Raw genomic sequence first — 23,994 nt, forward strand, 5'->3', positions numbered from 1 at the left:
TCACCTGGCGGGGGCCGAGCGAGGGGGCGGGGACACGCCCCGCCGCGCGGCAGCGGGAGTGGGGGGGAATGGCCCCTGGAGGGGGAGCCGAAGCTGCGCCGCTGCGCTGTCTGCTCCGTGGGCTGGCCTGCGGCGTTCGGACTCGGTTAGGAGGATGCCGAAGAGGCAGGCTCACAGGCCACACGTGCGAGCGCGGGTGAGGAGAAAAAGCGAGCGGGACAAGGACTTTTGGAGAGAGGTCACTACCGAGTTGTGGCTGTAGGTGTTGCCATGGTAACTGGGGGACCGGATGTGGCGATCTTAGGATGCGACAGGCCTCGCGCGTGCCGCCAGAGGCCCGAAGCCTGTCCAGTGTCTCACTGTAATGCGGTGGTGTTTTCCACGTGGGAAGGAACCGCACAAGGGGAGCAAAGCTCCCCCACGCGCGGCAGAGTGAGCGAAGCAACTTGTAGGAGCGAAGTGCCGCTGCACATCCACGACCTCCCGGAAGTGGCACGGCGGGAGCCTCGGTCACCCGGTCCCCCGCCCACCCGGAAGCGGAAGGAAAGCTAGTGTGCCCCTTCCTCACTGCCCTCCAAATCCTGCTGCAGCCATTGCCGCAGCAGCTATGCCGAAACGAAAGAAGCAGGACCAGCAGCAGCCGCCGCAGCATCTCTCACTGTCCGAGCGGGACGAGCCTGGAGACGAGGAGGATGAGCGCCCCATGGGTGAGGGGCAGGGCGTGCACACGCCTGTCAGCGGGCCAGGGGCTAGGCGAGAATGAAGTGCGGGGGAGGAGGCTCCAACGGAAGGAGGAAGGGCGCACGCGTGGAGGTGGGGTGGGGCGTGGGTTGGGGGAGGCCTGCTGGTAGAACCTGGGTTGAGGGCTTCGCTTGCTTGAACCCTCAACCTCAGTCTGGCTCCTAATCCTTTCTGGAGAAGGCAGGGAGGTGGCGGCTAAACATCTGGCTTGCACAACCGCAGAATGGCGGGGAAGAGGGGCGGCAGCGATTTTACAGATTGTGATGACCGGGAAGACAATTTGTGACCACACTAACACTGGTTAGGTCAAAGTGCAGCCTTCTGTGAACTACTCCCCCGAGGGAAGGAGAGGAGAAAAAAACTATGATGGGCCAACAGTTAAGGTGAGGGATTGGGGTATGTGGAATCACTGGGCATGTTGTGGATGCAGCACTGTTGAGGAAAGAGCTGTTAGAGACCTCTGTTACCCTCTGATGGAATCTCAAACTCTGCAGAGGGATGGGCAGATGGACGGGGTGAGAGCTTGCGGCACTGATGAGTGGATATATGACTTTACTGGTTAAAAACTGAGTGTTAAAGACCACATAAGAATGAGATGACCAGTCCTTTGCACCGTTCTGATGACCATGTTTTCACGTCTGCTCTTAGGACCACCCAGCCTTCTGGGCCCTCCCCCCATGGCCAATGGAAAGCCTGGTGATCCCAAGTCAGGTGAGGAGAAATTGGGCCCTGATTTGTGTTTTAAGCCCTAGAGAAGGGACGGAGGAAAATCAAAGACTTTTAGAACAAAAGTCCAGGGATTGTGTACCGTTTGGAAACATGGTTTGTCAAATGTTACTTTCCTTCCAGATTAACTCCTAGGTCTATCTCTTTTGTGAGTGTAGAAGTAAACATTCTCCATTACAGGCTCTAAGTGGGACACTACCGAGACCAGATCGGGAGGGCATAGCAAGACTTGGTGAAAAGCTGAAGTAGCTATGACATTGTAGTTTTCACAGAATATCAACACAAGTTTTTATACTTGAAAGACTGGTAGGAGGATCAGGAGTTCCTGGACAGCCTCTCCTACTTAAGCAAACTTGAGACGAGCTGGTCTGGGCTACAAGAGACAGTGTCTGAGTGGAATCAGAGGCCTGTAGATATATGAACACAGAATTCTGCATAAAGATGAAATCAAAGAAGTGGTTCTGTCAGTAAGCAATATTGTCTCAATTGGACTTTTTTTTGTGTGTAAAGATATGAACTTTGAGTTTGTTGTAGTACCAAATAAAAACATCAATTCTAAGCAGACTGTAAAATAAACATTCTTATAAAAAGTAATTGTGCCTCATGGTCTTAGAGTAGGTAAGAGTTTGTAAACAACAGGCAGACCAGGCATAGTGGCAGCAGGAAAACTAAGAGTTCAGTGTTAGCCTGGCCTCTGTAAGACACTGTCTCTAGCCGGGCAGTGGTGGCGCACACCTTTAGTCCCAGCACTTGGGAGGCAGAGGCAGGTGGATTTCTGAGTTCGAGGTCAGCCTGGTCTACAGAGTGAGTTCCAGGACAGCTAGGGCTACACAGAGAAACCCTGTCTCAAAAAACAAACAAACAAAAAACAACAACAACAACAAAAAAAAAAACAAAACAACACTGTCTCTCTAAAAGTAAAACTAAAAAGGGGAGGGGGAGGGGGCAAAGAAAGGGGAGGAGAAGAGGAGGGGTGCTGTGGGAGACGGTCCTATTGATAAAGTACTTCAAAAGCATGAGGACCTGATTTCAGATCTTAGCAACCATGTTAATAAAACAAAACAAAACTGGGCCCAATAGTGATGATAAGGCAGGTAGACAGATTCTAGGACTTGCTGGCTAGCAAGTATAGCTGAATTAGAACCTTCCAGGTTCAGTGAGCACATCAGCTCTGTCCCCTGTGGATATGCACACATAATACACACAGATAAAAATCACACGCACAATGTTAATCATAAAGGTCGTATTTATAAATGAACTACATCAAATAACACCACTAACTAGATAGACATGGAACCATGTAACTACTATATATTGTATGGAGCTTTGTCAGAAAAGTACAAATAGGCCAAGCGTGGCAGCATGTGTCTGTAGTTCTAAAGGGTGAGGCACGGTAACTGTAGTGTTAGGAGGCGAGCGTGGGCTGCATAGAGACCCTGTTTAAGAAAGTAAATAAGTACAGTTCCACTTCTGGGTTTATATTTACAGGAATTGAAAGCACAATCTTTGGGGATTTGAGCTTTTGTTTGTTTGGGTTTGTTGGGTTTTGTTTTGTCATTTATTTATTTGCTTGCAACGGGGTCTCACTGTGCTTGGAACTCACTATACAGACCAGACCAGACTTGAATGCAGAGAAAATCTGCCTGCCTCTGCTTCCCAACTTCTTGGATTAAAGTCAGGCACCACCAGGCTTGTCTTTTTGGTTTGTTTGTTTGGTTGGTTGGTTTTGGGGTTTTTTTGTTGTTGTTGTTGTTTTGTTTTTTTTTGGTTTTTCGAGACAGGGTCTCTCTCTGTAACCCTGGGTGTCCTGGAACTCACTCTGTAGACCAGGCTGGCCTTGAACTCAGAAATCCATCTGCCTCTGCCTCCCAAGTGCTGCTTCCCAAAGGCATGCGCCACCACTGCCTGGCTTTTTTTTTTTTTTTTTTTTGACAGTTGTTATGTAGCCCAGGCTGCCATCAAGCTAAAAAATATATATATTTTTGTTTTGGAAAAGGAAGAAAATGCTGTTAGTGCTGCAGGGTGGGTGACTCTGAGTATACTATATTAAGGAAGTGGGCACATAAACACATGAGCTATTTGAAGTCAGACTCATAGAAGCAATTAGAATGTGGGTTATGGGGTCTATAGGAGATGTAAGGAAAGGGGTTGGTTAACGCTTCTGTTTTGGTCTCAGGGTTCTGGGATTCTGTTTCCCAACAGATGAACTTACTTACAGAATTGAACCATATACTTAATAGTTGAGGTGAGTCAGGCTGACAAGATGGTTCTGCAGGTAAAAGTGCTTGCCACCAAGCCTGACAGTCTGACTCTAATCCTTGGGCCCCAAGTAGTATAGGAACCAAATTCCACAAGTTGTTTGTCACACAAGCAGCATGGCATCTGTGCACATATCCCCAACACGCACAAATAGGATCTAAAATTTTAGAGTCTATTTCTTCAGTCTAAAGAGAGAACCTGAGGTTCATAATTAGCAGCACATGGTCTAGCAGAGCTAGGCAGCTCACAAGTCTAGTTCCAGCACCCTTTTTTGATCTGCAGGGACACCAGACACACATGTGATGAGTGAGCATGCATGCATGCATGCATGCATACATACATACATACATACATACATACATACATACATACTTTTGTTTCTCACACAACAAATCAACCAAATGAGAAAGGCTGACCTTTCCAATGCTTGGAAGCTGTAGAGCCACCTCAGAGGGGAGTATGTAAGTTGATACACCACTCTGAAACCATGCTTAATAAGATTAAAACTGAATACACTATTCCTACTCAGCAGTTCCTCTGCCACATGGAGTCTGAACAAAAACTTACACTACACATAAAAATGGTCGTAACGTTGCTTATTGCGGCCGCCCAGTTGATTCCCACATGTCCATCATTAGTAGAGCACATAAGTCCCTGTAATAGGATGCTGCACTTTAAAAAAAAGAAAAGAAAAAGAAAAAAACAACTACTGACCCAGACAACTTGACTCTCATGATTAACAGAAGAGCCCAGAGTTCAGAACCAGGCAGGCCCACAACCTGTCATGTTAGAACCCCGGGGTGGTGGCAACTTTCTGGGGGAGGAGAGGGTGTAGAGATGGATGACTTTTTTTGAGGCTGAGGATTTATCTCAATAATAAGAGTAGTCAGTTGCCTAGCATACACATGGTCCTAGGTTCAGTTCCCCACACCAGGGCCTAAAAAGAGCTAAGAAAGCATATCTCTGCATGGGCAATGGAAACCCAGAATACATGATAGCTGATTTGTGTACTTAAAATTGGTGTGTCAGAGTGCTTTGCTGTAGTAAGCAGGGGAGGGGCTTTTGCCAGGAGTAAGCTACTCAGCAGTCACCTCCCTGTCTTTTTCTCTGTAGCTTTCCACAGGGGTCCTCCAGGATCAAGGGGACCAATGATACCACCACTGCTGAGTCTCCCACCTCCTCCCCGGGGTAGAGGCCACATTCGGGGAGGCCTTGGTCCTCGATCTAGCCCATATGGTCGTGGTTGGTGGGGTATCAGTACTGAACCTCCTTTTCCTGGGCTGGGCCATGGGGGTCCCTCTAGGGAAAGCTTTTACAGAGAGCCAAGAAATCCACGAAGGCTCAAAAGCTGGTCTCTTGTCAAGAATACCTACCCACCTAAGGACGACCCCCAGATGATGGAAGGTAAGGCCCACCTTGTTGTGTCTGCCATGGCCTGTGTGCTAGCAAGCCTGGGAACCCTCCTTTGGGCTCTCACTGAGCAGCACTGAGAATTAATGCAGGTCTTATCCGTGCTGAGGAGTCCTAGCACTGAACTGCCAGGTTCTTAGCTGCCTTAAGAGGTACAGATAGCCCTGAACACATTTCTTCCCTCAGACTGTCTTTCCAAAATACTTGGTGGTCTAGGAGTTTTGCTCAGTGATTGAGCAAGGTGTGTCTTGTGCCTGAGGCCCTGTGTTCTATCCCTAGCACCAGAAATAGAAAGAAAAAGCCAAAATACTTGTAAACAGCCTGTGATAGAAACTTTGGCTCTCTCTCTGCATTCTATTACATTTTCTTTCTTAGGGTTTGGGGTCGGGGGTTTAGGAGGGAAGAGTTGTGTTTGATTGGGGCCGGGTAGACAAGTTGACCTCGAACTTGTGGCAATCTTCTGTATTGGCCATCTGAATGCTGGGACCACAGGTGTCAGCCACCTTACCCAGCTCTTAAGGTTTTCAGCTGCTGTTTTTCATAATTCACAGACAAGTCTGACCTCCCTGTCTGTCGACACTTTTCTAAGAAGGGCCACTGTCGATATGAAGACCATTGTGCCTTCTACCATCCAGGCGTCAACGGACCTCCTCTGTGAGACTGTGCCTTCCCACCCAGGCTGGAAGGAGCCCTCTGACCTTGTGGCCGTGCATTCTCTGTGGCTCCACTATAGCTGCTTGAAGGCCCTTCTGCCACCTTCAGGCAGTGACAAGTCCGCCCCTTTCATCATCTCTCCCATTTGGGGTCCAGAGCTATGACTGTCACTGGTGCACAGTGCACACTGTCTTCTGATCCAGGCTGTAGAGACCTTCGGGACCCCATCTTGCTACCTTCCACTGCCTCCTGGATCTTCCCCTCTGCCAAATGACTGCTCAACAGGAAACCTTTGGTGCTGTTTCTTGTGCATCTGTCCACTGTCCCTCAGTATTGCCCTAAGTTCCCCAGAACCCTGGAGCAGTCTCTCCTCCTCCAGCTGCTTGTCTTAAGTCCTTTCACGTAAAACCCCAGTGTTTGCAGCTGCCAGGAAGTGCACCAGGTTGTCTGACCTCGAGGTCGGGTTTGAGTGACTGGAACAGACTTGCTCCCTGAACAGCCTCCACCTGCTTTTGGACATCCTAGTTTCTGTCCGTAGCATGAGCCCCACTGCTAAGGCCTGTGGTCACTGTGCTTTGTGAAACTGTACACCCTTTGTAGCCTTCCTCGGTGTCTGTGGCGGTGTTTTTTGTTTTGTTTTTTTTTTGTTGTTGTTGTTGTTTTGGTTTTTTTTTGTGACTTCCCAACACTAGAGTAAGTTTTTCTGCCAAATCAAGTGAGGCTCTTGGTGCCCTCTAGAGTTCACCTACCTCCCAATGCAGGAGGTCATGAGACTTCTTCAGACTGCCTCCCAATCGTGCCCTTTCCTGGTGTCGGGTATTCTGGGTCTGACAAGCCAGTGGTGTCTTGGAAAACCTCAGGAGGGCTTCCCCACATGGCTACCACCTGGCATGTTTTAATTAGGCTGTGTCGTTGTTGAGGCCACCAGCCCTTTGATTTGACTTTGTGAATCTCCACCTGTCTCTGGATGGAACCTGAACAGTACTGTCATCTCCCTGACACTCTTTTACTTCCCTGGCACTGGGTGTTTTCTGTGAAAACAGCAGTGAATATGTTGGGTTTTGAACGGGCCCTAAGGAAGTGGGTCAGGAGGTGTGTGTGCAAGAGAAGAGAGCTGTTGGAGAACTAAGAAGGATTTTTTCTTTTTAACTTTTTTTTTATATTAGTAATAAACACAGTGGAAACCGGTATTTTCTTTCGTTTCTCTGTTCCAGTCTTCACTGCAGGTGCAGGGAACCTTCTCTGAGGCTGCTAGGGAGTCTGTTCATTCCCTTAGTTCATCAGAAGCAAAATTACACTCTGGAAAGGGTTGTGGTGGGGAGAACAGATCAGGTAGGCACGGGGCTGAGTTCTGAAGGATGCACAGGAGGAAGAGTGGGTGAGGAGTAGTGCCTGAGAACAGTGCCTGGAGGCCTTAGACTTCCTTCGTGTTGGGATTTTTTTTTTTTTTTTTGTCTGAAATATAATCACATGAACTCTATAGATGATGATATCAAACTTTGTAATGACTGTCTCACTGTCCAAAGGTTGGACATGCCTGTCTACTCAGGCTGGGGAGCAGACTTAGAAATGGAGATTTTTAAAACATTTTTTGCCGGGCGTGGTGGCGCACGCCTTTAATCCCAGCACTTGGGAGGCAGAGACAGGCAGATTTCTGAGTTCGAGGCCAGTCTGGTCTACAAAGTGAGTTCCAGGACAGCCAGGACTACACAGAGAAACCCTGTCTCGAAAAACCAAACAAAAAAAAATTTTTAGATTTTTATTTCCTATTTTGTGTTTATGAATACTTTGCCTCCCTGTATGTATACCATGTGTGCCTGCTACCCACGGAGGTCAGTAGAATGCATCCTAGTCCCTGGGATTCGGAATACATGTTGTGAGCTACCATGTGGGTGCTGAGAACTGAACCTGGGTTCCCTATAAGAGCAACATGTGCTCTATACACTGAGCCATGGCTCCAGCCCCAGAAGTGGAGATTTTCTAAAATAACACAGGTAAGCTCTGACAGTAGCATGTAGGCTTGGGTAGTGAGGTTGGAGAAGAACATTTGGGGCCAGAGAAAGCTCTTCTGTTAAAAGCATCTGCTCAGGCTGGAGAGATGTCTCAGCGGTTAAGAGCACTGACTGCGCCGGGCAGTGGTGGCGCACGCCTTTAATCCCAGCACTTGGGAGGAGCACTTGGGAGGCAGAGGCAGGTGGATCTCTGAGTTCGAGGCCAGCCTGGTCTACAGAGTGAGTTCCAGGACAGCCAGGGCTACACAGAGAAACCCTGTCTCGAAAAACCAAAAAAAAAAAAAAAGAGCACTGACTGCTCTTCCAGAGGTCCTGAGTTCAATTCCCAGCAACCACATGGTGGCTCACAACCATCTGTAATGGGATCCAATGCCCTCTTCTGGTGTGTCTGAAGACAGCTACAGTGTACTCACATACATTAAATAAATAGATTTTACAAAACAAACAAAAAGCATCTGCTCTTGAAGAGAACCTGAGTTTGATACGACAGTTTACAGCTGCCTATAACTCCAGTTCTTGGGGATTCAGCACCCTCTTTTGTCCTCTTGGGGCACCAGGCACATACCAGTAAGTACACATAAGCAAGCAATATGTAACAGTAATTTTTTTTTTGAAGACTCAAAAGATTGAGCTCGGCGGTATATCAACAACATCAGGATCCCAGGGGCAGAGGCACCAGCAAAAGAGGGAGGAGCGGTCCACTAGAAAAGAAAAATATGTGGAGAAATGTAGGAAAATTGACCACTTATGTCAGATGTGCTAGGACATGGCTTCTGATCTGTAAGTCCTGGAAAATGACTAGGGACAGAAGCATGGGAGCTGGGAATGTAGCTCAGTGGATAGGACATTTGCCTAGTATGTGTGAGGCTGCCTTTGGTTCCGTTCTTAGACCATATAAATAAACCAGGCACATAAACACAGGTGTATAATCTCAAAACTCGGGAGGGAGACAAGAAATGGGAAATTCAGTGTCATCTTTGGCCATTTAGAGGACTTGAGGCAAGACTGGACTACATAAGGAAAAGAATAGCATGACTGAGGATAGGCGCTGACCCCGTTGTAGAAACGCCTTCTCCAAACTGCTGTGCCTGTCATTCATTAGAGTTAAAAGCCAGCCATATCTTGATTGTGGTTTAAAAGGTATATGCTTCTTAGGAGGCAGAGTCAGGTAGATGGCCAGCCTGGTCTACAGAATGATTTCCAGGACAGCCAGGGCTACCCAGAGAAACCCTGTCTCAAAATGCCTTCCCCTCAAAAAAAAAAAAAAAAAAAAAAAAAAAGGCATGTTAAGATTTAACTGCTTGCCGGGCAGTGGTGGCACACGCCTTTAATCCCAGCACTTGGGAGGCAGAAGCAGATGGATTTCTGAGTTTGAGGCCAGCCTGGTCTACAGAGTGAGTTCCAGGACAGCCAGGGCTACACAGAGAAACCCTATCTCAAAAAACCAAAAAAAAAAAAAAAAAAAAAAAAAAGGCAAAAGGCAAAATTATCACACATCCACACCCAAAAATCTCCAGGTTCCACCGCACAATAGCTTCTGGTGATAGGAGTGGAGTTCCTTGGTTATATCTGTACACCTGAGTGTTTAGTGACATATCAACCAAGGGCCAGTAAGGTTACTTTTTCCTAAATTGACAGCTGTGGTGTCTTTAACTCCAGTTTACAGTATGTAGTATTAGAAAGAGGATTAGAAAGTAGTGTAGAGGGCTGAAGAGATGGCTCATCCCATCTGTAATGGGATCCGATGGCCTCTTCTGGTGTGTCTGAAGACAGCAACAGTGTACTCACATACATAAAGTAAATAAATCTTTTGAGAGAGAGAGAACAACAGCAACAACAACAACAAAAAAAAGTAGTGGAGAATGATTGAAGAAGTAGGTGTACTGTTTTTAAATAAAGTGGCCAATCAGGTGAAATAGTGCAGACCTGTAATCCCAGCTCTTGAAGAGGCAGGCAGAATTCTAGGAGTTTCAGGCCAGCGAAGGACTACACAGTGACACCCTGGTTCAATAATAAAAAGATTCACAAGAGGGTATGGGGGCACACGCCTTAAAATTTAGCACTCTAGAGCCAAAGGCAAACGCTTCTCTGGGCTGGAGGCCAGCCTAGGCTACCCAGCGAGTTCCAGACACCAGATAGGGTGACACAATCAGATAAAAGCTGTCTCAACTACTTCGGCCGACCTGGAAATTACCATGTCGTCCCTTGAGTGTCACCGCGTCGCAGCATCAGCTGCTCAGGCGTGTGGACCGTCATAACGCGCTGCCCACTCCAGACAAGTACGTGACGTCTCCAGCCACGCCCCCAAGGCCGCGCAGCCGCCACGCCCCCTAGCCCCAGGCGTCTGCGCACCGCACCCTCCGCGGGGCGGGGCGGGGCGGGGCGGGGCGGAGGCTAAATGGAAAGCCCGCCTATTGGCGGCCCCACGCCGCCGGAAGCGGAAACAGCGCTGGGCGCCTCAGAAGGACTGGTAACTGTTGCCGTGATGCCGAAGGGTCCCAAGCAGCAGCCGCCCGAACCCGAGTGGATCGGGGACGGCGAGGGCACGAGCCCGGCGGGTGAGTGGGGAGGAGGCAGAAGCGGCGGGGCTGGCGGCGGCCTCCTTGGAGCGTGGGTCCTGCGCATGTGCGTCGGGGCAGAGGCCGCGTGCCCGGGGCCGTCCTAGAGTCCCGGGAGGCGGACGGGAATGGCATATGGCACCGAGGGAGGGACAGCAGCGCAGGAGCTAGAGTTATTAACTTCTTTCCTACCGTTGTGAGCGATCATGCCTCGAATCGTGTGGGGCGCTCCTAACTGCACTTACCTCCCAGAGAGAACAGCTCCTTCATGGACCCTAAAGCGAGATTCGGTCCCACTGGATCGCAGCAGGTCCTAGCTTTGTGTTAATGACTAGGGTCAGGGTTTACTTTAGTACTCGTACGATGTGCTGTGGGCGTGGGATAAAGGGTACAAGAACTCTTGATGCAAGAAGTCACGTCAGTGGGGAGATAGACACGAAAGATGACAGTAATATCACAAGCATTTAGTTTGTTTTAGTTGAGCATTTTTTTTAAGACAGTCTCTCGGCCAAGCCTTGGGAGCACACGCCTTTGATCCCAGCACTTGGAAGCAGAGGAAGGTGGGTCTCTTGTGAGTTCGAGGCCTGCCCAGTTTACAAGGCGAGTTCCCTGTCAGCCAGGGCTACACAGAGAAACCCTATCTCAAAAGAAGAGGACAAGATTGCTCTACATAGCCCTAGCTGTTCTGGAACTCACTCCGTAGACCGTGCTACCCTCCAAGGCACAGAAATCTGCCTGCCTTGGCCTCCAGAGTTCTTGGGTTAAAGGTGTGTGCCAGGATAGATTTAGGAACACCATTTACCAGGCTCTGGCAGTGACTTGTATAAGAAGTGGCAAAGAAATAGTAAGACAGTGAAGACTGAAACATCGCTGTCAATCAAGTGCCTGGGCCAGAAGGAGAGACTGATAGATGAAGGTCTATCATGTGCATGAATGTTTTGCCTGTGTGTATATAACTGTACCATGTGCATGCCTTGTCAGAGGAGGGCATCCAATCCCCTGAAACTGGAGTTACAGATGGTTGTAAGCCATCATGTGAGTGCTTGGAATCAAGCCTAGGCCCTTTGAGAGAGCAGCAAGTGCTCTAAAGGGCTGAGCCAACTCTCCAGCCCCCATGTCGGTGTTTTCTTGAGGTAGGAGCATGCCTTGGAGCAAGTGTGGACAGGAAGTCAGCAGACAACTTTGTAGTCGGTTCTCTTTCCAACTTTATGTAGCTCTGGGGATTGAACTTGGGTCTTGGGGCTTGTGCAACAAATGTCTTTACCTTCTGAGCCACCTATCCAGCCCACTGTGTCTGAAGGCTGAGTTTCTGAGCGGAAATGTCAAGGACACATTGTTAACTGTCTCTGATGAGAGAAAAGACTTGACATGAAGACGTAGATGAGTGTAGTTGGAGATAGCAAAGTTCTAGAGAGTGCTGACCGAGTTAGTTGTTTGTTTTTTAAGTGTTAAGTGATATCCAGACCAGATTGCTGGACCTCCTGAGTGTTCAGGGTTTGCATGTACATAGTAAACTGCCTAAGAGATGGGATGCAAGTCTAAGCATAAATTCATGTTTGCTTCTTATACACCTTATAAACACAGCTTAGAGGTTTTTTTATTTTATTACAGGGTCTAATGTAGCTCAGACTGGCTTTGAACTCATGTATAGCCAGGATGGCCTTGACCATGAGTTCCTGTAGCCTGAGCCTTGGAGTGTTGACATTACAGACTTGAGCCATGATGCCCAGCTATAAAGTGGAGAATGGCCTTGAACTGGTCCGTGTAGACTCATCCGTGGCTGTTTATTTTGAGACAAGGTTTCATTAAACTGCCCAGGCAGAGTTCAGACTCGCTTCTCCCTCAGCCCCGTGTTATCCAGGGAAGTGCCAGAGGAGATGGGAAGAGGAGCAGAGCAGCATAGCTCTGGTCCTGCTGACCCCATGATGAGGCTGTCTTACACCTGACCTGTGCACAGGTGCTCCTTTACCTTGGGGTCAGGTGATCGGTGGATTTAAGGAATTTAAGGAATGGAGGTATGAGCTCAGCCATGGTGGCTCAGGCCTTTAATTCCAGCCATCGGGAGGCAGAGGCAAGTATATCTCTGAGTTCAAAGCCAGCCTGATCTACACAGTGAGCTGCACAGAGAAAACCTGTCCTGGATATGAGTCAAACCTGTAATTCCAAGTATGGGAGGCTAGAGCAGGAGGGATTACAAGTTCAAGGCCAGACTGGACAACCTAGAGAGACTGCCTCAAAATGAAAGGTGAAGATAAAGGACTGAGGGTGTGGGTTGGCTGTGATGGGGCTGACTGCCATCCGAGGCCCTGATCCAGCACCACACACATATGAGAAGTGTGTGCTGACTGTGCTAATTTTCATAAAGGTCATGTAGAATGGTATGCAGATGTTTTTTGTTTGTTTTTGGTTTTTTGGTGGTGGGAGGGGGGTTTGCTTTTTGTTTTGTTTGTTGTTGTTTTCCAAAGTAGATATTTGGAAGTATTCTGATGTAAGACTACTTCCAAGAGGACCCTAGTTCCTATAGCGAAAATACTGAATGTCTCTCTAGAACCCGGCTTCCTGCCTTTCTGCTGTTGCCCCTCTTGCCACCACTGTAGAAACATTGTAACATTTTCTCCTAAGACTTTCCACTGTAGTCCTTCTTACCCTTGCTCCACTCCGGATGGTTGCAAGACTTGAGGGTACAAGATCGGATCAGATCAACAGACTTGATGTCCCCTAACTAAAGCCTCCCCTACAACCTTACGTTATCCCGTCAGCCCTCAGTGTCTCAGCTGTAGCCACAGTGGGTGTCTGTTTCCAGGTGAATGGTTTTTTTCACAGCTGGTCTGTAGATAGCACTGTAACACCACCTGTTCCTAACATTGTCTCCTTTAGGCTTCACCAGATGCCACCTCCACAGGGACCATGCATGTCACTAGGCTTGAGGACAGCTTCTTTCCTCCCCACCAAATATGCCTTTTCTTCCTTTTGGTGGACGTTTGGGGCCCTTGCTCCATAAAGATCTGCCTTCCTACAAGCACCAGAGGAAACCACAGTTTGTATCCCTAGTGCAAACATTTTCTGACACCTAGTGTCTGGTTAATAAATTGGTGTCTGTCAGGCCCAGAGAGATAGCTCAGTGACGAGGGCACTTGCTATTCCTGCAAAGGACCAAGTTCAACTTGAGCACCCACATGGTGGCTTATCTGCAACTCCATTTAGGCAGGATGGCAGACACATAGTGCACAACAGCAAAGCCCTCTCTTATGTAACAAATACGTGGTGTTTGCAGCCAGGTGGTGGTGGTGGTCTGCATTTGGGAGGCGGAGGTAGGCAGAGCTGTGAGTTCTAGGCCATCCAAGTCTATGAAGCTAGTTCCAGACAACCAAGTCTACACAGTTCAAAATACCAAAAGAGAGAGAGAGAGACAGAGAGACAGAGTGAGACAGAGCAGTGGGTGTGTGGATGAACAGATGGAAGAAGAGACAGTTATTTCTGAAAGAGCAATCAGTGGTGGTTAAGAATTGCTCTTCCTGGTAGAGCCAACGAGAGCTCTGCAGGAAGCTTGAAGCTCAGGCTGCCAGGCATTTATAAGAAGCTAATGTTGTAATGTCTGTTTAACCTTCCAGACAAAGTAGTGAAGAAAGGCAAAAAGGACAAGAAGACCAAAAAGACGGTGAGAAAATGAGTCCAGGAAGAAAAGTGACCCTGGGTGTTCCCAGGCAGTGTAAATGGACGTGTGAGACCTGAAGAGGGGAGACCTTGCTAGGGGAAGGGGCTTGTGGGGGTGGGTAGTCCTGTCACTCTGGGTCATGGGCTTGTACTGTGGCACTAGGTATCAAAGAATTAACAAAGTTATAAATTTAAAGAGCTGAGCTGTGGCGTGTACCTTTACTCTCAGCATTCACTCAGGAGGCAGAGGCAGGTGTATCTGAGTTCTAGGTCAGCCAGAGCTACACAGAGAGACCCTGTCTCAAAGGGGAAAAAATAAAAAAGAACGAACACTGTTTTCTTACAGTTCTGGAGGTTGAGAAGTATCCATGGGCTCACACACGGCTGTGAAGGGATAGGCGTGCATATGCCATCCTGTGAAAGTGGAAGCCAGTTCATGGGAGCAGGAACCAGGCGTGGAAAGTTAAAACAATTAATAAAATGACCACTGACACTTTCTTAAAAGAGAGGAAAAGAGGCAGTGGGAAGGATGGCCAAGAGCAGAGGCCGGCAGCCTCGGGTCTCACCTGGGCCGTCTCACCCGTTTACAGTTCTTTGAGGAGCTGGCAGTAGAGGACAGACAAGCTGGGGATGAGGAAAAACTGCAGAAGGAGAAGGAGCAGCAACAGCAGCAGCAGGTATCCCCGGTGGGCCGCAAACCCCAGGGGTCACGGACCTCGCTCGCAGCCCCTCTCAGCCCTTGGCTTCACTCACGCTGTTGTTTCAGCAACAGAAGAAAAAGCGAGACACCAGGAAAGGCCGTCGGAAGAAGGATGTGGACGATGGCGATGACAGTGATGAGAGAATGCTCATGGAGCGTCTTAAGAAGCTGTCTGTGCCAGCCAGTGATGAGGAAGATGAGGGTAAGGGAACCGAGGGGCAGGGCAGCTGCGTCCGTGGTCAGTAGGGGCAAGCCTTCACCTTGCAAGGCCTTGGGCTGGCCAGTGGAGGAGCCAGGTGTTTGCTTGACCACCTCCCCCTGTCATTTCAGTGCCTGCCCCGGTACCCCGAGGACGGAAGAAGGCCAAGGTGAGCTATCTATCCGTAGGGAAGCAAAGACCTCAAAGGCAACCAGAGCCACCCCCGCTGACTTGTGGCCTTTTCCTGTAGGGTGGAAATGTTTTTGAGGCCCTGATTCAGGATGAGAGTGAGGAGGAAGAGGAGGAAGAAAAGCATGTTCCCAAGCCCGCCAAGCCAGAAAAGAATCGCATCAATAAGGTGAGTGGTAGCTCCACCACATTGCACCTCCCCCTGGGGATACCACTTCCTGGCTCATAAACCACCTGTCCTAACTCTGTCCTGCTTGTGCCATCAGACCTCATCTCTCTAAATAAAGTCTTCTGTCACTCTGTGCTATTCAGAGATTTAAACTCCGAATGTAAACCATTCGTCTGTGTCTCCTGCAGGCCGTGGCTGAGGAGCCTCCCGGGCTCAGGAGTAAAAAGGGAAAGGAGGAGAAATCAAAAGGGAAAGCCAAGGTAAGGGGGATCAGTGCTGCAGGTGGTGCTGACAGCTCCTTAGGGAGCCAGCCCTCCATCACGCCTGTCTGCCCGCTGCCCCAGAGGGAACCTGCTGCTGCAGACAGTGAAGGGGAAGATGAGGAGGACACGAAAGAAAAGGAGCCTCCCCGGCAAGGAAAGGACAGAGACAAGAAGGTGACCGAGCAGGTGTGTGCACGGTGCTGGGGAGGGTTAAGGCGAGGGAAGCTCGATGCTGACCATAGCAAGAACCACACACCCAGCACCGTGGGGACAAATGAAGGGGATTTCTGAGCTTGAAGCCAGCCCGATTGACTGACTAAGAGACCCTATCTTTTAAAAAGTACTGATGTAGTTTTATCTTCATGTCTCTGTCTTACAAGTCTGTTTTACAAGACTTCTGAACTATAACATTTTATCTCATGAGCCACATGAAGTCAGGCGTCAGGTCAAGTTTGGTCCACACACTGGAATCACTGTGCCAGGTGGAAGCGGCAGGGCCTGGATGGAGTCCATCCTGATGGTGTTGGTGCTGCCTGTGACCACTGCCTGGCACTGTGCTCTAGAACAATTATAACCGTGTTCCTCAGCACTTAAAGCAGCATCTCTAGTCTTAGAGCTTGCTGACTGCCTCAGGCTGTACACTATACCATCTTTTTGGTTTGGTTTGGTTTTTTGCATGTTAGTGACAGAAACTCAGTTGCTTCCCCTCAGCTACACTGTCTTGGAAGTTACCTACCTATGTACCTATTTCACACCGGTGGTTCCTGGTGGCAGAGTTGCTTAAGGGCTACATGCACACCAGTGCCTTGGGATGAGCCGTCTCCAGATTGGGTGGAGAAGACAGCTTCCTGCCCTAGTGGCATGCATGCCAGGAATCTGACTTTTTTGTTGTTGGTTGGGTTTTGTGTTTTGGTGTTTGTTTGTTTTGTTTGTTTTGTTTTTGTTTGGGGGGGTTGGTTTTTCGAGACAGGGTTTCTCTGTGTAGCCCTGGCTGTCCTGGAACTCACTCTGTAGACCAGGCTGGCCTCAAACTCAGAAATCCGCCTGCCTCTGCCTCCCGAGTGCTGGGATTAAAGGCGTGCGCCATCACTGCCCAGCCGTTTTAGTGGATTTGGTTTGATTTTTCAAGAACAGCCAGGACTGTTACACAGAGAAGCATGGGATGGAGGGTGGGAGACAAGACTTCTCGGTATATTCCTGGCTGACCGAGAAGTCACTCTGGAGACTTCAGAAGTCCTTAGTCTGTTCTTGCTGCTGCTTTTGTTTGGTTATTGCCACTTGTTCTCACAGGGTTCAGAGGAAGAGAAAGAAGAGAAAGAGGGAGAGTTGAAGGCAAATGATCCCTATGCCAACCTTAGCAAGAAGGAAAAGAAAAAGCTGAAGAAGCAGGTGAGCCATGAGAAGGGCACTGGGGCTGCCTGAGGTGGAGTAGTTAAAAGACGGGAGGGTTTGCATCCTTCAGCCATGACAATACGAAGCTACCGTGTTGTGACATCAGATGTCCTTTCCCTCCTTTGCAGATGGATTATGAACGCCAGGTGGAGTCATTAAAGGCAGCTAATGCTGCAGAAAATGACTTCTCTGTGTCCCAGGCAGAGGTGTCTTCCCGCCAGGCAATGTTAGAAAATGCATCTGACATCAAGGTGAGGTCTGAGGCCCTGCCCCACTTAGCACTGCAGCAGAGGCCTGTGCGGGATGAGTGACTAGAGGAAAGGTTCTGCCAGATGAGCAAAGCGGCAGACAGCAGAGCCAGTAGGAGCAGGCCCATGCTGCAGGGCAGAGGGAGAAAGGGAAGACTTCTGTGCGTGTTTGTCTTGCACTCATCCATTCTGTTGGCTGCAGCTGGAAAAGTTCAGCATCTCCGCTCACGGCAAGGAGCTGTTCGTCAATGCTGACCTGTACATTGTGGCCGGTCGCCGCTACGGGCTGGTGGGACCCAACGGGTGAGAAAGTGGGACCGAGGGGAAGCCCAGGATTGCTCTGAGTGGCTAGGTTCTCATGGTTCTTGTTCTCCAGCAAAGGCAAAACCACGCTTCTGAAGCACATTGCCAACCGTGCCCTGAGCATCCCCCCTAACATCGACGTGCTGCTGTGCGAGCAGGGTGAGGCTGTGGAGCGGGAAAGCGGGGAGGATAACCGAGGAGCGGGCAGGTGGGACTGGCACTGACATCTGGCCTCTCCTCCTGCAGAGGTGGTGGCTGATGAAACACCAGCCGTGCAAGCTGTTCTTCGTGCAGACACCAAGCGACTGAGGCTGCTAGAGGAGGAGAGACGGCTTCAGGGACAGCTGGAGCAGGGGGATGATACTGCTGCTGAGAAATTAGAAAAGGTAGAGGAGATGGCGCAGGGGACACAAGGTAGGCCTTGCGGGTCTGTGGATCCTTGGACATGTGTCCTCTTCTCCCTCCTCCCAGGTATATGAGGAACTTCGAGCTACTGGGGCAGCAGCTGCAGAGGCCAAGGCACGGCGGATCCTGGCTGGCTTGGGCTTTGACCCTGAGATGCAGAATCGGCCCACACAGAAGTTTTCTGGGGGTTGGCGAATGCGGGTCTCCCTGGCCAGGTGGGTCCTGCCTCCTAGCTTCTGACTCCCTTCCCTCCCCCTCTTCCAAGGCCTGCGTAGTAAGCAGGTTTGATGTCAATTTTTTGGTTTTTTTTTAAGATTTATTTATTTATATGAGTACACTTTAGCTGTCTTCAGACACACCAGAAGAGGGCATCACATCCCATTACAGATGGTTGTGAGCCACCATGTGTTGCTGGGATTGAACTCAGGAAGAGCAGTCAGTGCTCTTAACCGCTGCACCATCTATGCAGCCCGTTGAGGCCAACTTTAAACTCCTTTACTGTGTGCACTGTGAGAACTTGGGTCACTCTCCGTCTTGGTCCTATCTAATAGACGGCTCTCACAGCACTCTGCCACCCAGAGGCCCTGGGTTTGCACACAGGCATCCATCTTCCTTTGCTAACCTCACACTCCACTCTGCAGGGCGCTGTTCATGGAGCCCACGCTGCTGATGCTGGATGAGCCCACTAACCACCTGGACCTCAACGCCGTCATCTGGCTTAATAAGTGCGCCTAACCCCGCCCGCCTGCGGTCCCCATTCCACCTCTTTCCCTGTCCCCACCCCATTATCTCCTTCCTAGACTCATCTCCCAGTCTTGTGACACACATACACCCCTCTCAACTGCAGCTACCTTCAGGGCTGGAGGAAGACGCTGCTGATCGTCTCCCACGACCAGGGCTTTCTGGATGATGTTTGTACTGATATCATCCACCTGGACACCCAGCGGCTCCATTACTACAGGGGCAATTACAGTAAGCGTGCTCTTTCATGGGTGGGAGGCAGGGACCCAGAGAGGCCTGAGGAGCCAGCCCTCCAAGACCTCCATGCATGGCTTCTCTGCCCAACACGTCTGTCTGTCCCTGCTTGTTCCACCCCAGTGACCTTCAAGAAGATGTACCAGCAGAAGCAGAAAGAACTGTTGAAGCAATATGAGAAGCAGGAGAAGAAGCTGAAGGAGCTGAAGGCTGGGGGCAAGTCCACCAAGCAAGCGGAGAAGCAAACAAAGGAAGTCCTGACTCGAAAACAGCAGAAGTGCCGACGGAAAAACCAGGATGAAGAGTCTCAGGATCCCCCTGAGCTCCTGAAGCGCCCCAAGGAGTACACCGTGCGCTTCACCTTCCCAGACCCCCCGCCTCTCAGCCCACCTGTGCTGGGGCTGCATGGTGAGTGACCACTTGCTGCCAGTGGACAGCAGAGCCCTGGGGACCCTACATTCTGCCAAGGCTGTAGCCCTTTCCTGGAAAGCCAGGCATTTGGGGTGACTAAGAAAATTATAAATGGCTGGTTTTTCTCAGGTGTGACGTTTGGCTACGAGGGGCAGAAGCCACTGTTTAAGAACCTGGATTTTGGCATCGACATGGACTCCCGAAGTGAGTTGGTTGCCCTGGGTGGCTCGGATGTGGAGCATGAGTCTGAGGGCCTGAGCTATTCCTCTGACCTTCCTTCCAGTTTGTATTGTGGGTCCCAATGGTGTGGGGAAGAGCACACTACTCCTGCTGCTGACTGGCAAGCTGACACCGGTGAGTCCTAAAGCACACAGGAGAAGAGAGGGCCTACATGGTGCCAGGGGACAGTGTGTCCTTATAGACTGATTAGAAGTGAGTAAGCTGGAGGGCATGCACAGATAAATCGCAGGGCTTTCTCATGTATGTCACAAATGTGCACTGTTTTCCCACAGCACAGGAAGCCCTGAGTTTTCCTGTTGCCTCTCTGCACACTCACACCCTGCATAGGCTTGTGGTTTTGTTTTTTTTTTTTTTGTTGGGTTTTTTTGTTGTTGTTGTTGGGGTTTTTTTTGAGACAGGGTTTCTCTGTATAGCCCTGGCTGTCCTGGAACTCACTCTGTAGACCAGGCTGGCCTCGAACTCAGAAATCCACCTGCCTCTGCCTCCCAAGTGCTGGGATTAAAGGCGTGCGCCACCACCTCCCGGCATGGTTTTGTTTTTAAGGATTATTTATTTTGTGTATGTGAGTACACTGTAGCTGTCTTCAGACACACCAGAAGAGGGCATCAGATCCCATTACAGATGGTTGTGAGCCACCATGTGGTTGCTGGGGTTGAACTCAGGACCTCTGGAAGAGTAGTCAGTGCTCTTTACCACTGAGCCATCTCTCCAGCCCCTAGGCTTGTGCTTTTGTTGTTTGTAATTCTAAGGATTGAACCTGTAACACGCTGTATCCTCAGTCTTGTTTTACTTTAAGATAGAGCCTTCTAAATTAACCAGGGTAGCCTCCAATTTGCTGTCCTCTTTTATTTCTTACTTAGTCTCTTAAGTAACTGAGATTATAGGCCTGTGCCGCCTACCCAGCTTCATTCTCAGTCACTGTAAGGGAAGCTGTTGAGCCGGGCAGTGGTGGCGCACGCCTTTAATCCCAGCACTTGGGAGGCAGAGGCAGGCAGATTTCTGAGTTCGAGGCCAGCCTGATCTACAGAGTGAGTTCCAGGACAGCCAGAGCTACACAGAGAAACCCTGTCTCGAAAAATCAAAAAAAAAAAAAAAAAAAAAAAAAAAAAAAAAAAAGCTGTTGTCCTCCCTCTCCTTCAGAGTCCCCCTCCCCGTGCACTCATTTTCCCTTTCTTTCACTTATTTACCCCAGCCTGGCTCTGGAGTTTATTTCTCTCTGAAAAGCTCTGGTATTTGGTTCTCTTTGAAAACTTTGAGATAGGACAAGTAGCACCTGATCATAAACTCAGCACTGAGGAGGCTGAGACAGGAGGATTGCTGTGAATTCAAGGCCAGCCTGGGCTGCAGAGTGAGACTGTCCAAACAAAGAAAAGAGAAGCTGGGCCTTGGTGCCTCCGCCTCCCGTCCTGCTCTCACTCTTGCTTTCCCTTGCAGACCAACGGGGAAATGAGGAAGAACCATCGGCTGGTAAGCTGGCCCTGGGAACTGAGGCGTGGAAGTCAGGCAGGAAGCAGGACTCTTGACTGACCACCTCCCTCTCTTCTTGGGCAGAAAATCGGCTTCTTTAACCAGCAGTATGCCGAGCAGCTGCACATGGAGGAGACGCCCACTGAGTACCTGCAGCGGAGCTTCAACCTGCCCTACCAGGATGCCCGGAAGTGCTTGGGCCGCTTTGGCCTGGAGAGCCACGCCCACACCATCCAGATCTGCAAACTCTCCGGTATTGCCATTCTGGGGTGCCTGAGGAGGTGACCTCATCAGCCTCCCTGGAAACTGAAGGGGGGCACAGCACAGATGGGGAGCCTCCATGTCCTAAGATGTCCATGTACATCTATAGGGTTGGCCTTCTGCACGGCAGGTGACAGGAGTCTCAGTACCATTCTTTTTGTGCCAGGTGGGCAGAAAGCCCGAGTTGTGTTTGCGGAGCTGGCCTGTCGGGAGCCTGATGTCCTCATCTTGGTGAGTGGGCAGTCATAGGAGAAGGCTTGAGGGTCAGAGCTGCAAATTCTCTGACCATGGGCCTCTTCCTTCTCCACAGGATGAACCAACCAACAACTTGGACATAGAGTCCATCGATGCCCTGGGGGAGGCCATCAACGAGTACAAGGGGGGTGAGTGCTCAGATGGCAGCCAGGGTGCGCTGGGCTCTCCCTTTCCACTCCTGACTCCCTCTCCTGATTGGTTGTTCTTCCTCCAAAGCTGTGATCGTAGTCAGCCATGATGCGCGCCTCATCACGGAAACCAACTGCCAGCTGTGGGTGGTGGAGGAGCAGAGTGTCAGTCAAATCGACGGTGACTTCGACGACTACAAGCGAGAGGTGTTGGAGGCCCTGGGTGAAGTCATGGTCAGCCGACCTCGGGACTGAGCTCCGCTCCTGGAAGCCTGCTTCGACAAGAAGCCTGCTGTGTCTGCTGCCAGCTGCAGCCACATGGACCACGAAAGTGGTGGCGTGTTGCCTTGGTGTGTGTGAGAGCTTCCATCGTGTGGATTGTGTCCTTCTCACTGGAGAACTGTGTTCCCCTTGAAGTAGCTGAGCTGGCTTGCCCACACTGGCTTAGTCTCTGTTCAGACAGAGGTGACCTTTGCTGTGCAGGGTTCCCCTCAGGCATAGTTAAGATGGCCTCTTGTCTCAAGACTTTGCCACTCAGAACTGACCCTGGTCCCTCCTTTTGGAAGGGTACTACTGACTCACTGACACAAACACCCGGAACCTCAGGGCTGGAGGCAAGTGTCTGAGACCTGTAGTGTCTCACCCAAGATCTGGTGCCTGTGATCCCTTGTCTCATAGGGACTTGAGGGCAGGAAAGGAAAGCTGAACTGAAATCTCCTTTACAAGGGAGGAAATAAAGGAGTGGGGTGCTGACACCATGTGCCTGTGTGGCGCTTCCTTGGCTTTTTGTGTCCCTCCCCTCCAGCCAGTGCTTGTCCTCCCTTTTGGTTGAGAAAGAGACCAGACCAACCCTGTGAATGAAGTGGTACTCCACTCAGTCTACTGATGTAAGACCCGCAGAGCATGCTGGGATAAAGTTATACCTGTAACTCACCCCAGAGGTATAGGGAGGGCTTTAATAGCTCTAATGAGTTTGAGGCAAGCCTTTAGAAGATAGATCCCTTCCACAGATCTGGTATCCAGAGGAACGCAGAGCCCATCAGGGCACAGGGCGGAGTCAACCACTCCCTTAGACATGGGTGGAAATCATCCCTCACAAAGGAAAAGCATGGAGATGGGACCAGAAGAGAGGTCTATACTGTGGAGAAGTCACCTAAAGCCCCTGGGTACAATGCAGTGTTGAACCGCACTAGTCCCTCTTCAGGCGCCAAAAATGTTGGGAACCAAACTAGCCCATGTTGGGACCCGAGCTGCCCCAGTTTGGGCGGCCAAAAAATGTTGCCGCCCTCTCCACTCCACGCTTGGCGGCCACTGTATCCCAACCCAAGCTGCTGCTCCGGTCCGAGGACAAGAGAGAGAGTGAGGACGGACTCGAAGAAGACGTTATCAGAGTGTGCTCAGCTGTTGTAGGCTATTGTAATCCAAGTCTCATGTCAGAGTATATGCCTCAAGATGGCTGCAAAGCTGATAGCCGCTTTCTGCTAAAAGTCGGCTCCCAACAATGCAGTCCTGAAGGGGACAGTGTGGTGGGACCAGTGCTTTGTTACATACAGGACTAAGGTGATAGAATCAAAGGAGACAAGGGACAGGTGTGGCTTGTTAAGAATGGTATGTCATGTCCAAGGTGAATATGGATCCAGTTAGGAAAAATTATTTTCCAGCCAAACTGAATAACATGGACTTTGAAGCACAGATTCATATCAGAAGTAGGTACTGTTGAGCGTGCCTATCTCTCTGAAGGGATTTGACAGCTGGCCACCATGGAGCCCTTACTTGGTAGCTGGGCATACTGCTGTGCCACACTACACTCGATGTTTTCATACCCTCTAGATGAGACAATGCAGAAATTGGAGTGTTACTTGGAGTCCTAGTAGTTTAGTCCCAGTACTCCAAAGGCAGAGACAGGCAGACCTCTGAGTTCAAAGCCAGGCAGGCCTACATGCTGAGTTCCAAAACAGCTAAAGCTGCTCAGAGAAACCCTGTCTCAAAAAAAAAAAAAAAAAAAAAAACAAACAAACAAACAAACTTAGATGTGCAGGGTGTGGACAGTCTAACAAAGCCCAACTTGCTTGGAACTCACTAAACACTTGAGGTTCTTCAGTTTCCCCCAGCGAACACACTGTATGTACACTCAAACACAGATGGGGACTTGTCCCTCAAAAACAGGAATGGAACACAGAAAAAGCTAGAGTATGGTTCACCCAAAGTCTGGAAAATAAATAATTTTATTAATAGTCATACCTTTTTTTTTTTTTTTTTTTTTGGTCTTTTTTTTTTTTTCAAGACAGGGTTTCTCTGTGTAGTCCTGGCTGTCCTGGAACTCTGTAGACCAGGCTGGCCTCGAACTCAGAAATCCACCTGCCTCTGCCTCCCGA

General features: G+C 49.8%; 2 protein-coding genes across 5 annotated transcripts; both read left to right on the forward strand.

Annotated features, from left to right (window-relative positions):
* The first annotated feature begins 36 nt into the window (after nt 1–36).
* Prr3 (proline rich 3) lies at nt 37–6,978 on the forward strand. 2 transcript variants are annotated; one of them, XM_034524763.2, is made up of 4 exons: nt 37–707; nt 1,390–1,452; nt 4,840–5,130; nt 5,688–6,978. In XM_034524763.2, the coding sequence occupies exons 1-4, from the start codon at nt 608–610 to the stop codon at nt 5,792–5,794; spliced, it is 561 nt and encodes a 186-aa protein (XP_034380654.1). In that variant the 5' UTR covers nt 37–607; the 3' UTR covers nt 5,795–6,978. The 2 variants fall into 2 exon arrangements, with proteins under 2 accessions (XP_034380654.1, XP_034380655.1); XM_034524764.2 differs by lacking the exon at nt 37–707 and adding an exon at nt 985–1,124 and having other exon boundaries at nt 5,688–5,885.
* Nucleotides 6,979–10,134: 3,156 nt separating this feature from the next.
* Abcf1 (ATP binding cassette subfamily F member 1) lies at nt 10,135–22,377 on the forward strand. 3 transcript variants are annotated; one of them, XM_034524742.2, is made up of 24 exons: nt 10,135–10,360; nt 13,972–14,018; nt 14,605–14,691; nt 14,781–14,916; nt 15,045–15,082; nt 15,164–15,271; nt 15,460–15,531; nt 15,616–15,720; nt 16,825–16,923; nt 17,055–17,177; nt 17,377–17,477; nt 17,551–17,636; nt 17,724–17,863; nt 17,949–18,097; nt 18,524–18,607; nt 18,730–18,854; nt 18,981–19,265; nt 19,398–19,472; nt 19,552–19,622; nt 20,943–20,975; nt 21,060–21,228; nt 21,403–21,467; nt 21,547–21,619; nt 21,708–22,377. In XM_034524742.2, exons 1-24 carry the CDS (start codon nt 10,201–10,203, stop codon nt 21,872–21,874), a joined length of 2,598 nt encoding a protein of 865 aa, XP_034380633.1. In that variant the 5' UTR covers nt 10,135–10,200; the 3' UTR covers nt 21,875–22,377. The 3 variants fall into 3 exon arrangements, with proteins under 3 accessions (XP_034380633.1, XP_034380634.1, XP_076772896.1); XM_034524743.2 differs by having other exon boundaries at nt 10,203–10,360; nt 14,787–14,916; XM_076916781.1 differs by lacking the exon at nt 15,616–15,720 and having other exon boundaries at nt 10,203–10,360.
* The last annotated feature ends 1,617 nt before the right edge of the window (nt 22,378–23,994 follow it).

This window comes from Arvicanthis niloticus, chromosome 20 (assembly GCF_011762505.2).
Source record: "Arvicanthis niloticus isolate mArvNil1 chromosome 20, mArvNil1.pat.X, whole genome shotgun sequence".
Lineage (NCBI taxonomy): Eukaryota > Metazoa > Chordata > Mammalia > Rodentia > Muridae > Arvicanthis > Arvicanthis niloticus.